Raw genomic sequence first — 18,630 nt, forward strand, 5'->3', positions numbered from 1 at the left:
TGTTTTTGAGAGAAAAGTGCTTTGGAAGGTCTTTGGTCCAGTTCTGGATGTAGATACAGGGGAATGGAGGATCAGATACAACCAAGAGCTTGAGGAATATACCAGCAGCCCAACATAGCAGGAACTGTTAAAGCCAAACGAATGCAGTGGGCCGGCCATGTGGCCCGGATGGAGGATCACAGATGGCCTCTGATTTGACACCTACAGGAAAGATACCACCAGGGAGACCCAAAAAGCGCTGGAGGGATGGACTCCATAAAGATTTAAACCAAGTGTCAATAGTTGTGAACGGATGGCGGATAGCAGCAATGGACAGAATACAGTGGAGGAGGAAACTTGTAGATGCGTGCGGTCCACTGGACCTGATCATGTAGTAGTAGTAGTAGTAGTAGTAGCAGTAGCAGCCTAAAGTCTCCAGGTGCCCATACCCTTTGTTTAACTCTTTGAAGGGAAGGCATCACTGTAACCTACCACATATGTAGGCAGACTGTTTTGAATGGGCTGTGGTCACTGTGGCTCTCTCAACTAACTAACTGTTGACTGAAGTTTCACTGGATGGCAGGAGAATCACAGTGCAGTACTTTTGACGCATATTTACGACATGAGCTGATATTTCATACATTTTTTATGTTGTTTGTGGAAGTGTCATACCTTTCTCTCTGTAGCTCTTCTTTATGGAGCTATTTGGGTAAGTAACTTTATATTTATGTGCTGACCTTCCATAAATCTAAAAGTAATATTACTTTTTATTCAAATATAATTTTCTACACTTCACAGACGCATTTCTGTGTGGTTAATGGTGCTAACCATTGCCCTTCTTTCCCATCCAGTATGTCTTGTCGAAAGAGAACATAGGAAGAATGTTACCGAATATTATTTGATGAATTTCTTCAAGTGACAACAGTGTTGACTATGATGAAAGTGATGTCAATGACCTGACATTTATAACAGATTGTGCAACTTCTGCTTTTGTTTACAGTCACATGTCGAGCAGTAGCGATTCTGAGGATAAAAGTGAAAGTGATGAGACAACTGAAAACAATGTGATGTCGCTAACTGTTCTATCAATGGCCATCATAAACTGTGGCTAAGAAACAAGTGTTGACCAAGTGCCATTATTTTCTGCATAAGGTGGTGCAGTTGCAGAAATAAAGAACAAATTGAACCTAAACCCAGTTGACTTACTATGCAAGTTTTTGTTGAAACACTTACAAACCATACCGTATTTACTCGAATCTAAGCCACACTCGAATCTAAGCTGCACCTGAAAAATGAGACTCGACATCAAGGAAAACAAATTTTCCCGAATCTAAGCCGCACCTGAAATTTGACACTCGAAATTCAAGGGGAGAGAAAAGTTTTAGGCCGCACCTCCAAAACGAAACAAAGTTGGTTCATTGCAACATGAGACACAATTTAGGTCCAATGAATGACAATACAGCTACAGTAGTTTGCTCCGAGTCGTAAGCTTAGCAGTTAAGGTTTACCAGGTAGCCATTGCTATGCATCAAGCGCTCCGTCCGTATTTATACGGGTACCCTTCCTTTTTCACGTGCTTCGTCTGGTTTGATTTGATTGCTTATTTTTCTTTGATCGGATAAGTGCCGTTTTCTTTGTTATAGGTGTTTACGTCACTCTAAGCTGAAAATGCATTGTTTGTCACATTCTGATAGTGCATTTTTACGGCCTGTCACTGCTCGCGGCATGGCTTGCTTTTGTGCGCGCTACCGCTGCCTACAATTAAAAAACAACAACCAGAGAGAGAGAGGAATCGTCTCATTAGCGAAAGAATGGCAAGAGATTGCTATTTGTTGTTACTTACACTGCTGCTTTCTTTGATAATGATCAACAAAAACCAAATAATAGACTGCGTATGATAGATGATGTTCTGAACGAGAGTTTAGCGAAAGTTTTCTCCATTTGAAAATCTTTGCAGGCGCCTCTTTAGTACAGTACATTATGCACAGAAATTAGAGTCATATTAGATTTAAAAATCTAGTCAATTGCCGTGCTTCGTTTCTGACTGTATCACTATTAGGCATAAGAATAATACGAATATAAACATGACGTGATATGTATATTCCTCCGCGTTTGCTGTTGTCTCACTCTAGTTTCGTAGTTTATTAGGCAGACAGGATTTAAATGAGATAGCAGCAAACACGAAAGAATACATGGCAAAATGTTTATATTCGTATTATTCTTATGGTGAAGAGAATACTGCATGTGATTCACAATTCACAAAAGTTCCTATTAGCAACCGTCTCTTCTCATAGGTAGTAAAAAATTCAGAATGTAGAGTTGGCCATATTGACAAACATCCCGAACAGTCTTGCCAGTCAGATTTTCGTAGCACATTGAAATGCTGCTACATTCGAAGATGAACAATACGAAATTTGTATTTACTTCGTTGGATAATGTACCAAAATGCAGTGGTCGGAACTCGGGGCGGAGGAAAAAAGCTCGTCTTCCATCTTTTTTTTTTAATTTATTTACTAATGCAGAGGTTTTGGTGCCAGTATTTATCTTTGTGCCTACAAAGCATGCCTGTGTAGCGCTACATATATTCGACGGCAGAAGTTAGTTGTTGCGGCACCCACCAACATTTTTCAGAACTTGCACTTGCTTTGCACTCGTTTCTAAGCCGCAGGCGGTTTTTGAGTTTACAAAAACCGGAAAAAAAGTGCGGCTTGGATTCGAGTAAATACGGTATATTGTTTCAAACCAATTTATATGCAACACAAATAGGCAAATCTTTCGTCCTCACCAACGAACGTGAAATAAAAACTTTTTTTGTCAGAATAAATTTTTAAATGGGAATCACCAAAAACCTAGCTACAGAGATTACTGCAGCATTGATACAGACCTTAGTGAAAGTTATATATTGAAGTTTATGACAGTAAAAACATTGGTTACTGAGTGACTTGCACTTCAATGATAATTCTGTGGCTCCTGATACTTATAAGAGTCCACACATTGGTATAACTGATTTGCCTCAATGGGCAATGGATCCACCACATTCAGTGCGGATGCACAATTACATCCAACTTCCAATTAGCGAGCATCGAGTACATGGACAGGGGAGTGGCACTAGGTGGGAATTTGGGCTGGCCAAGAAGTGTGCTGAGTTGGTCTGCACAGCTGCGATAAACATTGTGTCCGGGTGGCACAGTGGTTAACACAACTGTGTAGTGTGCAGGAGATGCTGGGTTCGAATCCTGATCTGGCACATATTTTCAATTTGATTTTTATGCAGTAGAAGTTTCACAGTCTCCAGTAGTACGGTTAGGACCGAAAGTGGTTCTAAATTTAACCAGTGATCTTCATGGGAAGAGTCATATTATTTTTAGGGACAATTATTTTACATCATATGATCTATTCAAGAACCTAAAGTTCAATGGTCTGCACACTTGTGGAACAATAAATTCCAGACAGAAAAAATGCCAAATCTCAGTGAGGAAAAGGAACTTGAGAGAAGTGAATTCTATTACAAAATTAGCGATGATGAAGTAGCTATGTATAGATGGAATGATAAAATGGCAGTCAACATTATTTCTACATGTCATGCACCATCAGGTGTGTCCAAAGTAAGTCGCAGGATGAAAGACAGATTGGTTGGTTGGTTGCTTGGTTGGTTGGTTTTAAATGAGGGGGGAAGGGACCGAACTACGAGGTCATCGGTCCCTTGTCCCTAATAAAACAATGCCACAAGTGTGAAAGTAATACAAACGAGACATACAACACAAATCGGAAAGGAAAAACCACAAGAACAAAGTAAAAGCAACGAACACTAAAAGGAACAAAAGAGACCAAGAAAACAATAGGGAGATGCTAGAACCAAAGAGAGTAAAACAAGAAAGCAGATTACAGTGGGTGGCCGACCACGACAATAAAAAGGAAAAACCAGCCACACATTAAAACCTCCGCCCTAAAAGCATCAGGGTGGAGGACACAGGGGACACGCGCTAAAACTTAGATTAAATGATAAAACCCACCCTCACAAATAAAACATAAAACTAAATCAGCCAATGAGGCGTTGTCAGATAAAATGAGCGGCAACAAGTCCAGTAACCCAAGATTTCCTCGCTGGGCAGTCAAAGTGGGACAGTGCACCACAATATGGGCCACTGTCAACCGGGCGCCTCACCGACACTGAGGCAGGTTTTCACGCCACAAGAGGTAACCGTGGGTCACCCAAGCATGACCAATGCGGAGCCGGCAGAGGACAACAGATCCCCTGCGAGAGGCCCACATGGAAGACTTCCACACATTCTACATCTACATCTACATCTACATCCATACTCCGCAAGCCACCTGACGGTGTGTGGCGGAGGGTACCTTCAGTACCTCTATCGGTTCTCCCTTCTATTCCAGTCTCGTATTGTTCGTGGAAAGAAGGATTGTCGGTATGCCTCTGTGTGGGCTCTAATCTCTCTGATTTTATCCTCATGGTCTCTTCGCGAGATATACGTAGGAGGGAGCAATATACTGCTTGACTCTTCGGTGAAGGTATGTTCTCGAAACTTTGACAAAAGCCCGTACCGAGCTACTGAGCGTCTCTCCTGCAGAGTCCTCCACTGGAGTTTAGCTATCATCTCCGTAACGCTTTCGCGATTACTAAATGATCCTGTAACGAAGCGCGCTGCTCTCTGTTGGATCTTCTCTATGTCTTGTATCAACCCTATCTGGTACGGATCCCACACTGCTGAGCAGTACTCAAGCAGTGGGCGAACAAGCATACTGTACCCTACTTCCTTTGTTTTCGGATTGCATTTCCTTAGGATTCTTCCAATGAATCTCAGTCTGGCATCTGCTTTACCGACAATCAACATTATATGATCATTCCATTTTAAATCACTCCTAATGCGTACTCCCAGATAATTTATGGTATTAACTGCTTCCAGTTGCTGACCTGCTATTTTGTAGCTAAATGATAAAGGATCTATCTTTCTGTGTATTCGCAGCACATTACACTTGTCTACATTGAGATTCAGTTGCCATTCCCTGCACCATGCGTCAATTCGCTGCAGATCCTCCTGCATTTCAGTACAATTTTCCATTGTTACAACCTCTCGATACACCACAGCATCATCTGCAAAAAGCCTCAGTGAACTTTCGATGTCATCCACCAGGTCATTTATGTATATTGTGAATAGCAACGGTCCTATGACACTCCCCTGCGGCACACCTGAAATTACTCTTACTTCGGAAGACTTCTCTCCATTGAGAATAACATGCTGCGTCCTGTTATCTAGGAACTCCTCAATCCAATCACACAATTGGTCTGATAGTCCATATGCTCTTACTTTGTTCATTAAACGACTGTGGGGAACTGTATCGAACGCCTTGCGGAAGTCAAGAAACACGGCATCTACCTGTGAACCCATGTCTATGGCCCTCTGAGTCTCGTGGATGAATAGCGCGAGCTGGGTTTCACATGACCGTCTTTTTCGAAACCCATGCTGATTCCTACAGAGTAGATTTCTAGTCTCCAGAAAAGTCATTATACTCGAACACAATACGTGTTCCAAAATTCTACAACTGATCGACGTTAGAGATATAGGTCTATAGTTCTGCACATCTGTTCGACGTCCCTTCTTGAAAACGGGGATGACCTGTGCCCTTTTCCAATCCTTTGGAACGCTACGCTCTTCTAGAGACCTACGGTACACCGCTGCAAGAAGGGGGGCAAGTTCCTTCGCGTACTCTGTGTAAAATTGAACTGGTATCCCATCAGGTCCAGAGGCCTTTCCTCTTTTGAGCGATTTTAATTGTTTCTCTATCCCTCTGTCGTCTATTTCGATATCTACCATTTTGTCATCTGTGCGACAATCTAGAGAAGGAACTACAGTGCAATCTTCCTCTGTGAAACAACTTTGGAAAAAGACATTTAGTATTTCGGCCTTTAGTCTGTCTACATTCGTAGTCTCCTTAATGACACTAAGTTTGTTGTGCATACTGTTATACCATTCTGTCTCCCAAAGCTGAAAAACCCTACGGCGTAAGTCAGAACGTAGGTCAGGTTCAGAGGAAGTTTTGGATAGAAATCAGGAGCAGGCCCCGCACACCCCACTCATACAATGTGGCAAGGATATGATGTCGCCAGGCTATGTTGTACGCTTTACGTAAGTAAAAAAAAGATGGCAACCAGGTGTTGGCATCTGGAAAAAGTTGTTCGGATGGCAGACTCAAGCGGCACAAGATTATCAGTGGTAAAATGACCCTGGCGGAAGTCACCCAGACATGGAGCCAGTAGGCCACGTGACTCCAGAACCCAAACCAACCGCCGACACACCAAACATTATAGCAGTTTACAAACAACATTGATGAGGCTGATGGGCTGATAGCTATCCACATAAAGTGGGTTTTTACCGGGTTTGAGCAACAGAATGATGGTGCTCTCCCACCACTGCGAAGGAACGACGTCATCAGACCAGACCAGATCCAGTTGAAAGTGATGAGGATATGTCACTTGTGGTCAGATGAGACATGTTTAATCATCTGGCTGTGGATCCAATGAGGCCCTGGAGCTGTGTCGGGGCAATGTGCAAGGGCACTGAGGAGCTCCCACTCTGTAAATGGGGCATTATAGTATTCACTGTGGTGTGTAGTGAATGAGAGAACTTTCCCTTCCAGCCGCCGTTTGAGTGCAAAAGGCTGGGGGGTAACTCTTCGATGCAGAGCCTAGAGCAAAGTGCTCAGCAATCGCATTTGCATCAGTAGATAACACCCCATTTATGGTAACACCGGGAACACCTGTTGGGGTCTAGTACCCGAAAAGACGTTTGATCTTTGCCCAAACTTGAGAAGGTGACGTATGGCACCCAATGGTCGAGATGTATCTCTCCCAACACTCCTAATTCCATTGTTTGATAAGTTGGCAAACGCGGGCACGGAGCCGTTTAAAGGCTATGAGGTGCTCCAGGGAAGGGTGTCGTATATGCCACTGTAGAGCTCGCCGACGCTTCTCAATTGCTTCAGCAACTTCCAGCGACCACCAAGGGACTGCCTTACACCGGGGGCACCCTAAAGAGCGAAGGACTGTGTTTTCTGCTGCAGAAACAATTGTTGTAGTCACCTGCTCAACCATCACATCGACATTAATATGTAGGGGAGATTCAACAGTGACAGCATAGGTGAAAGTTTCCCAGTCTGCCAAACAAAGTCCATCTGGGCAGGTGTCCCTGGGCCTGACACCTTGGCAGTGACAGGAAGATGGGGAAGTGGTCACTACCACACAGGTCGTCATATGACCTTCAGTGGATAGAAGGGAGAAGTCCTGGCCTGCAGATTGATAAATCAATGGCCGAGTAACTACCATGAGCCACACTGAACTGTGTGGCGGCCTCAGTATTTAAGAGGCAGAGGTCGAACTGAGACAGTAAAGTTTCGATATCTCTGCCTTGGCCAGTAAGCATGGTGTCACCCCACAAGGGGTTATGGGTGTTAAAATCTCCCAAAAGTAGGAAAGCTTTAGGGAGTTGATCAATCAGTGCAGCTAATACATTCAGGGGTACTGCACCATCTGGAGGAAGATATACATTGCACACAGTTATTTCCTGCGTCGTCCCTATTCTGACAGACACAGCTTCAAGAGGGGTTTGAAGGGGCACAGTGTCACTACAGACTGAGTTTAGGACATAAATGCAAACCCCACCAGACACTCAATTATAGTCACTACGGTTCCTGTAATATCCCTTATAGCTGAGGAGGGCAGGGGTCCACATTGCCGGGAACCAGAATTCCTGGAGGGCAATGCAGATAGCAGGTTAAAGCTTAACAGTTGCTGTAGCTTAGCCAGGCGGTGGAAAAAACCGCCACAATTCCACTGGAGGATGATGTCATCATGATACTGGGAAGACATGGAACATTCAATGAGGCAGTTTATGCCTCAGAGTCACCTGCTGCCACCAACTTATTGCCTGAGCAGTCTATATCCATTGTGTCCGAGGGTCTGGCGAGATCTAGGTCCTCAGCGGACGCCAGAATCTCCACCTCATCCACAGACGCACAGCTTGTAGGTAGCAGTGGTGTGGGTGCCACCGCAATTTCCTTGGTTTTAGGGGTCTTCTTTTTGGATTTCTCTCGCTGCTCCTTGGATTTCCATGGCTGGGAGGGCTTCACTGGCTCAGTCTCTGGGACTGAAGATGAGCATGAAGCCTTACGACCAGCTGCTTTTGAGCTCTTCAGCGACTGGCGGGTGTCATCTTTCCCACTAGCAGAAACCTGGGAAGGGAGTGACCCAAGGGACCCCTTCCTAGGGAGAGAAACCGAAGAAGACTAACGCTTCTCCGGCTTAAAAGTGGGGACAGACGTCCCCAACGGTTCGAGGGGGGGAGGGGGGGGGGATATATGGCTTTACATCGCAGCAGTAGACCATCACCTTGAACTTCTCGGGCAATGTATCACCCTCAAAGGCCAAGATGAAGGCACTGGTGGCAACTTGATTATCCCTCCGACCCCGGTGGACATGCCAGACAAAATTTACACCTCAACGCTCTAAACTGGCGCGCAGCTCATCGTCAGACTGCAAATGAAGGTCCCTGTGAAATACAATACCCTGGACTATATTTAAGCTCTTATGGGGTGTGATGCTTACAGAAGCACCCCCCAACTTGTCATAAGTGAGTAATGCCCGTGACCGGGCCGAGGATGCTGTTTTTATCAAGACGGACCCAGATCTCGTTTTGGACAATCCCTCCGTCTCCCCAAAGTTGTCCTCCAAATGCTCAACAAAAGCTAAGGCTTCACTGTCATGAAAGATTCCCCATCAGCTCTCGAACATACAAGGTACCGGGGCGAATAATATCCACTGCCATTATTAGGCTGACGTTCCTCCCATGGTGTGGCCAGGGAGGAGAATGAGTTGGGGTCATACTTCTGTGCACTGAATTGAGCTTGTGAATGCTTAGAGACTGCTGGTGTTTCACCGCCAGCAAGAGATGATGGACTACGCTTCATCACGTGTCATCCGTCCCGATGCCACCCGCTCTGACCAGGGGCTCTCCCCAAGGGCGCCACCAGCCGCAGCTAAGGGCGCCTTGCAGGATGGCCATTGTCAGGAGTTCCGATGCCCTAGGGGGTTGGGCATCTACCCCTTGGCATATGTGAGGGGTTAACGGCGCAGGCATCAGCAGAGCAATCTCTGTGTGGTCGGGAGGGGGGGGGGGGGGGGTCTACAACCAACAGGGTACATGGTGTCCCCACCACAACGGACTGGCTATTGTGCTGGATATCGGGTGCAAAGTAGTCCATGGTCATCGTTGACGCAGAAAGCAACACTGCGCAGTGCATGGTGGAAAATGCACCCAGGAAGGTTTCCTTGCCCAAGAGATGGAGAATGAGCGGGACTGAAATGTGATTATGAGAAAGTGGGCTAAAGATCTCAACGCACGATGGACACGATGCACCATGTAAGGCACCCTTCCCCAATTGGCTCACTCTTCGGGAAAATTTCGAAGAATGGAGGTCAAACCCTACAGGGGACCATCACATAAAGGCCGAAACATGTGAAACTCCTCTTAGTTGCCTCTTACAACAGGCAGGAATACCTCGGGCCTATTGTTACCCCCGCACCCGCAGGGGGCGATGAAAGACAGAACAATAACCAATATATTTTCGGTAAATGGCAGCACTGGTCATCAATATTGAAATCCTTTATATTACAAATCGATTTAGGTAACTGTGACCATCTTCAGTGCAAATTATTTGAACCCTGTAGGCCCATACCATTAGTAGCACAACACTTTCTATGAGTCGTAACATGTACTGCGATGATTACTTCCAACCGATATATTCATTTTACTGCATATAATAATTTTTAAATTACAGTACAGTCCACTGTACATTGGATCAGCAACTGGTAAGGTTACAAGATAGGCTCTTCTGTAAATTTAAAAATTATTATATGCAGCAAAAGTGAAGATACCGGTTGGAAGTAATCAAAACAGTACATGTTACACCTCATACAAATTTTGTGCTATTATGATATGGGGCTACAAGATTCGAATAATTTGCACTGAAGATGATCACACAGTGACCAACATCGACCTGTAAAATAAAGGATTTCAATATTTATAACCGATGCTGCCATTTATCCAAAATACACTATGTGATGAAAAGTATCCGGACACCCCAAAAAACATATGTTTTTCATATTAGGTGCATTGTGCTGCCACCTACTGCCAGGTACTAAGTATCAGTGACCTCAGTAGTCATTAGACATCATGAGAGAGCAGAATGGGGCACTCTGCGGAACTCATGGACTCCGAACGTGGTCAGGTGATTAGGTGTCACTTGTGTCATACATTTGTACGCGAGATTTCCACACTCCTAAACATCCCTAGGCTCACTGTTTCCAATGTGATAGTGAAGCAGACAGGTGAAGGGACACATACAGCACAAAAGCCTACAAGCCTATCTCGTCTGCTGACTGACAGAGACCGCTGACAGTTGAAGAGGGTCGTAATATGTAATAGACAGACATCTATCCAGACCATCACACACGAATTCCAAACTGCATCAGGATCCACAGCAAGTACTATGACAGTTAGGTGGGAGGTGAGAAAACTTGGATTTCATGGTCGAGCCGCCTACTCATAAGCCTCACATCACACCGGTAAATGCCAAACGATGCCTCGCTTGCTGTAAGGAGCGTAAACATTGTACGACTAAACACTGGAAAAACTGTTGTGTAGAGTGACGAATCGAGGTACACAATCTGGCCATTCGATGGCAGGTTGTGAGTATGGTGAATGCCCGGTGAATGTCACCTGCCAGCGTGTGTCGTGCCAAGGTGGTGGTGTTATGGTGTGGTCATGTTTTTCATAGAGGTGGCTTGCACCCCTTGTTGTTTTGTGTGGCACTATCACAGCACAGGCCTACGTTAATGTTTTAGGGACCTTCTTGCTTCGCACTGTTGAAGAGCAATTCGGGGATGGTGACAGCATATCTCAACACGATCGAGCACTTCTTCATAATGCACGGCCTGTGGCAAAGTGGTTACACGACAATAATGTCCCAGTAATGAACTGGCCTGCACACAGTCCTGACCAGAATCCTATAGAATGCTTTTGGGATGTTTTGGAACGCTGACTTCGTGCCACGCCTCACCGACCAACATCAATACCTCTCCTCAGTGCAGCACTCCGTGAAGAATGGGCTGCCATTCCCCAAGAAACCTTCCAGCACCTGGCTGAACGTATGCCTGCGAGAGTGGAAACTGTCATCAAGGCTAAGGGTGGGCCAACACCATACTGAATTGCAATATTACCTATGGAGGGCGCCACAAACTTATAAGTCATTTTCAGCCTGGTGTCCGGATACTTTTGATCACATAGTATATATTGACAATAATACCGTCATGGTGCACACGGTTCCCAATGGAATTAGAAATGAACAATAACCAATATCACTTGCCCCACTTGTGTTGAAAGATTACAATTCCAGTATGAACTATCTGGATTATTTTGATCGAATGAAAGACTATGCTACACACAGGAAGAGCAAGAAACAGTAGATCAGATTGTTTTTTCACTTTGCAGACGACTATGTAAGAAATTCATTCATTATGTGGAAGGAGACTGGAATGGACATGTGCAATTTGCAGTTCAAGAAAAAGCCCAATACAAACTGTGTGTATGCATTCAGCGTGCAAAGTACCTGTTTGCCCGAGAGCAGGCAATAACTGTTTTAAGAGATAGCATGAAAATAAAAAGAAAGTTACACCAAAGTTCATCCACCAACTATCAAACTTGTATACCGTAATGGGGTGGTGGTTAGCTGCGATGACCACATTTAATGCTAATATTTTGTTATTTTTAAGGTGAATTTTTACAAACCTACAGTAGAAACCTACCCTCTAGGGTAAATTTTTATGGCATTTATCTGCCCCTCAGAGTTAAAAGATGTAGTTGGGTAACAAATAGCCTGCAGAGCCTCCTTTTGCTAATATTACAGTGTTCAACTCCAATTATTTTCTTTGAACTATGATGCAATGGCTCATGTACTACAGAGTAGATGATTAAAATGCTAGTACAACATCCAAATGCAAACCATTGCCACAGTGTGGGAAAGCATGCAACTTGTCACATGTTATGAATATTCATTTTGGCATAGCTGAGACTATAGTCAAAAGCCTCCAGATAACTGCATCACTACAACTAATTTTCATGTTTTCACAACACACCAAGGCAATTCAAATTAACAAGACACATCAATCAACAGAATCTACAGCCAGTTCTCTGCTGATCAGAAACAGCATTTTCACCCTATCCTATGTGACACTGCATACTCCTCCTTGTGTCAATGGCTGCTTTCTGAGAAGAAGTACACCCACGTAATCTGGATCTTATTGTTTATCAACACATCATGCAGACCCTGATTTATGCACTTGGGATGCAATGGATCTCCTCTGCAGTAACTGCAAATATGTTGGCGATTGTTTAACACAAATTGCTTTACTGTTAAGTGGTCTGTATGAGGTTATATAATAGGCCTTGCCAAGGTATGATGAGCTCAGTGCTTCCCTGACATTTCTACGTCAAAATAACACATGTAAAAATAGTCTTGGGCACATGTAACTCGTGTGAAGTACTCTCAACTGAAATGCAACTATGTGTTGGCCCCTACAATTATGCCCCATTCAAAAACAGGAAGTCCTCTCTGTTCACTCATTCTGAATTCACTCATTTCTATTTTATTGTGTTTCAACGGGAGAAGCAATCTGGGTGGTGGGGGAGGCTGGGAAGGAGACAGGTAGCAGCATATGAATAAGAGACAGTAAGATGCTGCTTGTGGTAGCATACAGGGCGAGGTGCAGAGAGGGTAGGGCAGCTGGGTGCAGCTGGGAGGTTAGACGGGGAGAGGTGGGAGGGGGTTGGTAAAAGAGAGAAGTAAAATGATTGTGGGCGTGTTGGTGGAATAGCATTACATATAGTGCTAGAGTGAGAACAGGGAAGGGGATAGGTGGGTAGAGGACAATGACTAATGAAGGTTGAGACCAGGAGAATTATAGAAACACAGGATGTATTGCAGGAAGAGTTCCCACCCGTGCAATTCCCTGTTCACATTCCAGCACTACACTGCCTTCTATTCCATAAACACATCCACAGTCTTTTTATTTCTTTTCTTTCCCGACCCCTCCCATTCCCCCCTGCCCTCGTCTAACCTCCCTACTGCACCTATCTGCCCTACCCTCTCTCCACCTTGTCCATGTATGCTTCCAGAAACAGCACTTTACTGTCCCCCACCACCATGCTGCTACCCCTCCCCCTCCCAGCCTCATCCTTATGCCCACCACCTAGAATGCTTCTCCCATCACGAACAGCAGCCTGCAGTCTGGCCCTGGCAGACAGAGACAGTGGTCGTGTGTGTGTGTGTGTGTGTGTGTGTGTGTGTGTGTGAAGAAGGCTTTTTTTAGCACAAAAGCTTACTTGTTTAGCAGTATTTTTGTTGCACCTGTCAGCAATTCAACATTTCCACTATGTGGTGAGTAACAATCTATTCCTTTCATAATATTGTCATTATTCCATCCTGGATTTTCCATTGTTTAATACTGTGTTTTCATTTTTACCCTACATACTCTGATAACCCTCAGCATATGTCCAGTTGGGTGTCTGAAGTCTTTTGGCCATATAACAAATTTGATCATACATAAATGATTAATGGAAAATCTCATATAAAGTTGTGAAACAAATACTAACAAAGAGATAGAGGGGCTGGCCAGTACTTACCTCAGCTCAGTACAGCCGATAGATACACATAAAACAGAACCGAAAATTTACGTTCCTAGCTTTCGGAACAAATGTTCCTTCATCGGGGAGGAGAGAGGGGAAAGAAAGGGAAGAAGGGAAAGGAGATTCAGTTACTCACAACCCAGGTTATGAAGCAACAGGGAAAGCAAAATAGGGAGGGTAGCAAGGATGGAGGCATGGTTGTCAGAGGGAAGCCAAAGACATTCTACTGTAAGTACTATGCCAGCTTCAAACCAAAGAGGATGCATACGGAAGTAAAGAGGTATATAGTATAATGATAAACACAACTATGTAGGATGAAAAGATGCGTGAATGGCTAAAGAGGAAAGGGAAAGAGGAGAAGACTGAGGTGTTAATGGGAGTGAGGTTGTTTAACGTAGGTTCAGTCTAGGGGGATGGCGGCATGAAAGGATGTGTTGGAGTGCAAGTTCCCATCTCCGCAGTTCAGAGGGACTGGTGTTGGGTGGGAGAAGCCAAATGGCACATACGGTGTAGCAGGTTCCTAAGTCCCTAGAATTATGCTGGAGGGCAAGCTCCGCTACTGGGTATTGGGCATCTCCTAGGCGGACAGTTCGTCTGTGTCCGTTCATGCGCTCAGCCAGTTTAGTTGTTGTCATGCCGATGTAAAAGGCTGTGCAGTGCAGGCATGTCAGTTGATAAATGACGTGTAGTTTCACACGTGACCCTGCCTTGAATTGTGTATGTTTTACCAGTGGCGGGGCTGGAGTAGGTGGTTGTGGGGGGATGCATGGGGCAGGTTTTGCACCGGAGTCAGTTACAGGGGTAGGAACCACTGGGTAGAGAAGGTAGTCTGGGAATATTGTAGGGTTTAACAAGGATGTTACGGAGGTTAAGGGGGCGATGAAAGGCAACTCTGTGTGGTGTGGGGAGAATTTTGTCAAGGGATGATCTCATTTCAGGGGTTGACTTGAGAAAGTCATATCCCTGGCGGAGTAATTTGTTGATGTTTTCGAGGCCAGGATAATATTGGGTGACAAGGGGGATGCTTCTGTGTGGTCTGGGGGTAGGAACATTGTTGTTGGATGAGGAGGAATCTATTGCTTGGGAAATCTGTTTGTGGACAAGGTCTGCAGGATAGTTGCGGGAGAGGAAAGCACTGGTCAGGTTATTGGTGTAATTCTTGAGGGATTCGTCACTGGAGCAGATACGTTTGCCACGAATATCCAAAAAATCCAAGGTCCCTCACAAGGCCTCACAACAGCTTCCATAGCCTTACTCACTCCACCTGAGCCACGTACCCCTACCTTCTACCTATTACCCAAAATCCACAAAGAGAACCATCCTGGCCGTCCCATTGTAGCAGGCTTCAAAGCCCCAACCGAACGTATCTCAGCTCTGGTAGACCAGCACCTCCAACCTATCACCCGCAGACTCCCATCCTACATCAAAGACACAAACCACTTCCTAGAATGCCTCAAATCCATTCCCACTCCTCTCCCACCTGAAACCTTTCTTGTCACCACAGATGCTACATCCCTTTACACAAACATCCCACATACCCATGGTCTCTCTGCCCTTGAGCACTACCTCTCCCAACGCCCACCCGAAGATCTTCCAAAAACCTCGTTCCTTATCACACTTACCAACTTCATCCTCACCCATAATTACTTCACTTTTGAAGGCCAGACCTACAAACAAATCAGGGGAACGGCCATGGGAACCAGGATGGCTCCATCCTATGCCAACCTCTTCATGAGCCGCATGGAGGAGGCTTTCCTGAAGACCCAACAGCTGCTTCCCCTGGCCTGGTATAGGTTTATAGATGACACCTTTGTGGTCTGGACTCATGGTGAAGAAACACTCCTTAATTTCCTCCATAACCTCAACTCCTTTTCGAATCTGAATTTCACCTGGTCCTTCTCCAAAACCCAAGCCACCTTCCTGGATGTTGACCTTCATCTTGTTGAGGCTCACATCCACACCTCTGTCCATATCAAACCCACAAACAAACAACAGTACCTTCACTTTGACAGCTGCCATCCTTTCCACATCAAACGCTCCCTTCCCTACAGCCTAGGTATTCGTGGCAAACGTATCTGCTCCAGTGACAAATCCCTCAACAATTACACCAATAACCTGACCAGTGCTTTCCTCTCCCACAACTATCCTGCAGACCTTGTCCACAAACAGATTTCCCAAGCAATACATTCCTCCCCATCCAACAACAATGTTCCCACCCCCAGACCACACAGAAGCATCCCCCTTGTCACCCAATATTATCCTGGCCTCGAAAACATCAACAAATTACTCCGCCAGGGATATGACTTTCTCAAGTCAACCCCTGAAATGAGATCATCCCTTGACAAAATTCTCCCCACACCACACAGAGTTGCCTTTCGTCGCCCCCCTAACCTCCGTACCATCCTTGTTAAACCCTACAATATTCCCAGACTACCTTCTCTACCCAGCAGTTCCTACCCCTGTAACCGACCCCGGTGCAAAACCTGCCCCATGCATCCCCCCACAACCACCTACTCCAGCCCCGCTACTGGTAAAACATACACAATTCAAGGCAGGGCCACGTGTGAAACTACACATGTCATTTATCAACTGACATGCCTGCACTGCACAGCCTTTTACATCGGCATGACAACAACTAAACTGGCTGAGCGCATGAACGGACACAGACGAACTGTCCGCCTAGGAGATGCCCAATACCCAGTAGCGGAGCATGCCCTCCAGCATAATTCTAGGGACCTAGGAACCTGCTACACCGTATGTGCCATTTGGCTTCTCCCACCCAACACCAGTCCCTCTGAACTGCGGACATGGGAACTTGCACTCCAACACATCCTTTCATCCCGCCATCCCCCTGGACTGAACCTACGTTAAACAACCTCACTCCCATTTACTCCTCAGTTTTCTCCTCTTTCCCTTTCCTCTTTAGCCATTCACGCATCTTTTCATCCTACATAGTTGTGTTTATCTTTATACTATATACCTCTTTACTTCTGTATGCATCCTCTTTGGTTTGAAGCTGGCACAGTACTTACAGTAGAATATCTTTGGCTTCCCTCTGACAACCATGCCTCCATCCTTGCTACCCTCCCTATTTTGCTTTCCCTGTTGCTTCATAACCTGGGTTGTGAGTAACTGAATCTCCTTTCCCTTCTTCCCTTTCTTTCCCCTCTCTCCTCCCTGATGAAGGAACATTTGTTCCGAAAGCTAGGAACGTAAATTTTCGGTTCTGTTTTATGTGTATCTATCGGCTGTACTGAGCTGAGGTAAGTACTGACCAGCCCCTCTATCTCGCTGATCATACATAATTAATTTGCATAGCACACAGAGTACTGTAGTGCCATTTTTGAAGGGGTTGTTGTTCACAAGCTTAAACAAGAATTAATAAAAAATACATAAGTAAAATGAGTACTTACGGATAGCATAAATAGAAAATATTTACTATTGGATGATTTTGCAAAATGTGGTATGCAGACCAAACCAGGGAAGACATCACCAGGCATAACAGAATTAACCTGTAAGTATTTAAATTCTCTTTACATTGTTTTGGTAATGGCACACAGATATTTTAAAGAAACAAACATACACTAAGCATAGACTCTGACATAACTATAATAACACTACGAACTATCATTGTACCAAAACATTCTCTCACCTCTGCCTTCCCCCAACGCCTTTCATACTGAAAGGACTACAGACACGATATTACAGGCACTACACATGGATTGATTAAGAACAAAGGGGGATGGGTTGGACAGTGGTACTAGGTACAAATTTATAACAAAACTGTTACGGCTTTCATGGCCACTTATTGACAAACTGCCTGTTGGCTTCTGTCTCAGTTTCTCCAGCCGACATTTGTCTGACGATTTTTCTGACGTTTCACCAGCACGAGTGGCTGGCATTGTCGAAGTTCCACCACCAGCAATGGAGGGTGAAACTTTGAGAATGCCAGCCACTCATGCTGGCAAAACGTCAGAAAAATCATCAAACGAACATCAGCCATAGAACCAGAGATAGAAGCCAACAGACAAATTTATAAACCGATGTGGCCCATAATTATTTATTATGAAACATAGAAGTGGACATCATTAACAATTGCTATAAATGTATGTGAAGTATAATACAGCACTATGCAGAATAGCACAAGCTTGGGCACATAGTGTCTATTGTTATGTACGGTTTCCTGGTACCATTTACTTATTTGGACATGTACAATGTTTTATTACACACACAAACACATTAGTTTTTATGTCTCTCAAACTAACTGAAAAGTTAACATTACCTATGACCTAAAATCACATGATGAGCAGCAGAAGCTCTTACATGTATTTTATTTCTTGTGCCTCAAATAGAAGTTTGTTCTTATTGATTTTTTTCTAATATAAAGAGAATATTTGACTTCAGGGGCTTTTACTCTGTACTTATACATCACAACAAATATTTCTCTGAAACTTCAATGATACATTTCAAGTACAAGTTATAGAATGTATCTGTATTCTGTTTTCACATTGTTCCAAATACCTGAATGAAATTTAAGGTTCCCTTATATATTATCAAACTAAAATATCACTCATTATTGTTTTCCCTTTCCAAGCAAACAAACATTTTAAAAGATCACTGATCATTTGTCACAAAGATTTCTGCTTTAGATTGCTACCTGTGGTGATATTATAAGAAACTGTCAAAATATAAAATCTATTTTTATCATCTGTGTAGACCATTTTATAGCAATACCAGGCAGATGATTCTACATATGCCAATTTATTCATTGGTCATGTTTGGTAAATCACAACATTGGGGAGACAACTTCAGGTTCAGGTAAGCTAACCTATGCATGAACAACACATAGATATGAACAACACCCATCTAAATAATCCACTGTATGGTTGAGTTACTG

At 44.3% G+C, this 18,630-nt stretch overlaps 1 protein-coding gene across 4 annotated transcripts in view; it reads right to left on the reverse strand.

Moving 5' to 3' along the window:
• LOC126183233 (transmembrane protein 39A) overlaps window positions 1-18,630 on the reverse strand; it is a 161,101-nt gene that overhangs the window by 51,270 nt on the left and 91,201 nt on the right. For all 4 annotated transcript variants that reach the window (XM_049925019.1, XM_049925021.1, XM_049925020.1 and 1 more), the window contains exon 7: window positions 17,147-17,245. In XM_049925019.1, coding sequence (XP_049780976.1) covers window positions 17,147-17,245 — 99 coding nt within the window. The remainder of the gene's footprint in view (window positions 1-17,146; window positions 17,246-18,630) is intronic.

This window comes from Schistocerca cancellata, chromosome 4 (genome assembly GCF_023864275.1).
Source record: "Schistocerca cancellata isolate TAMUIC-IGC-003103 chromosome 4, iqSchCanc2.1, whole genome shotgun sequence".
In the NCBI taxonomy this organism is placed as follows: Eukaryota; Metazoa; Arthropoda; class Insecta; order Orthoptera; family Acrididae; genus Schistocerca; species Schistocerca cancellata.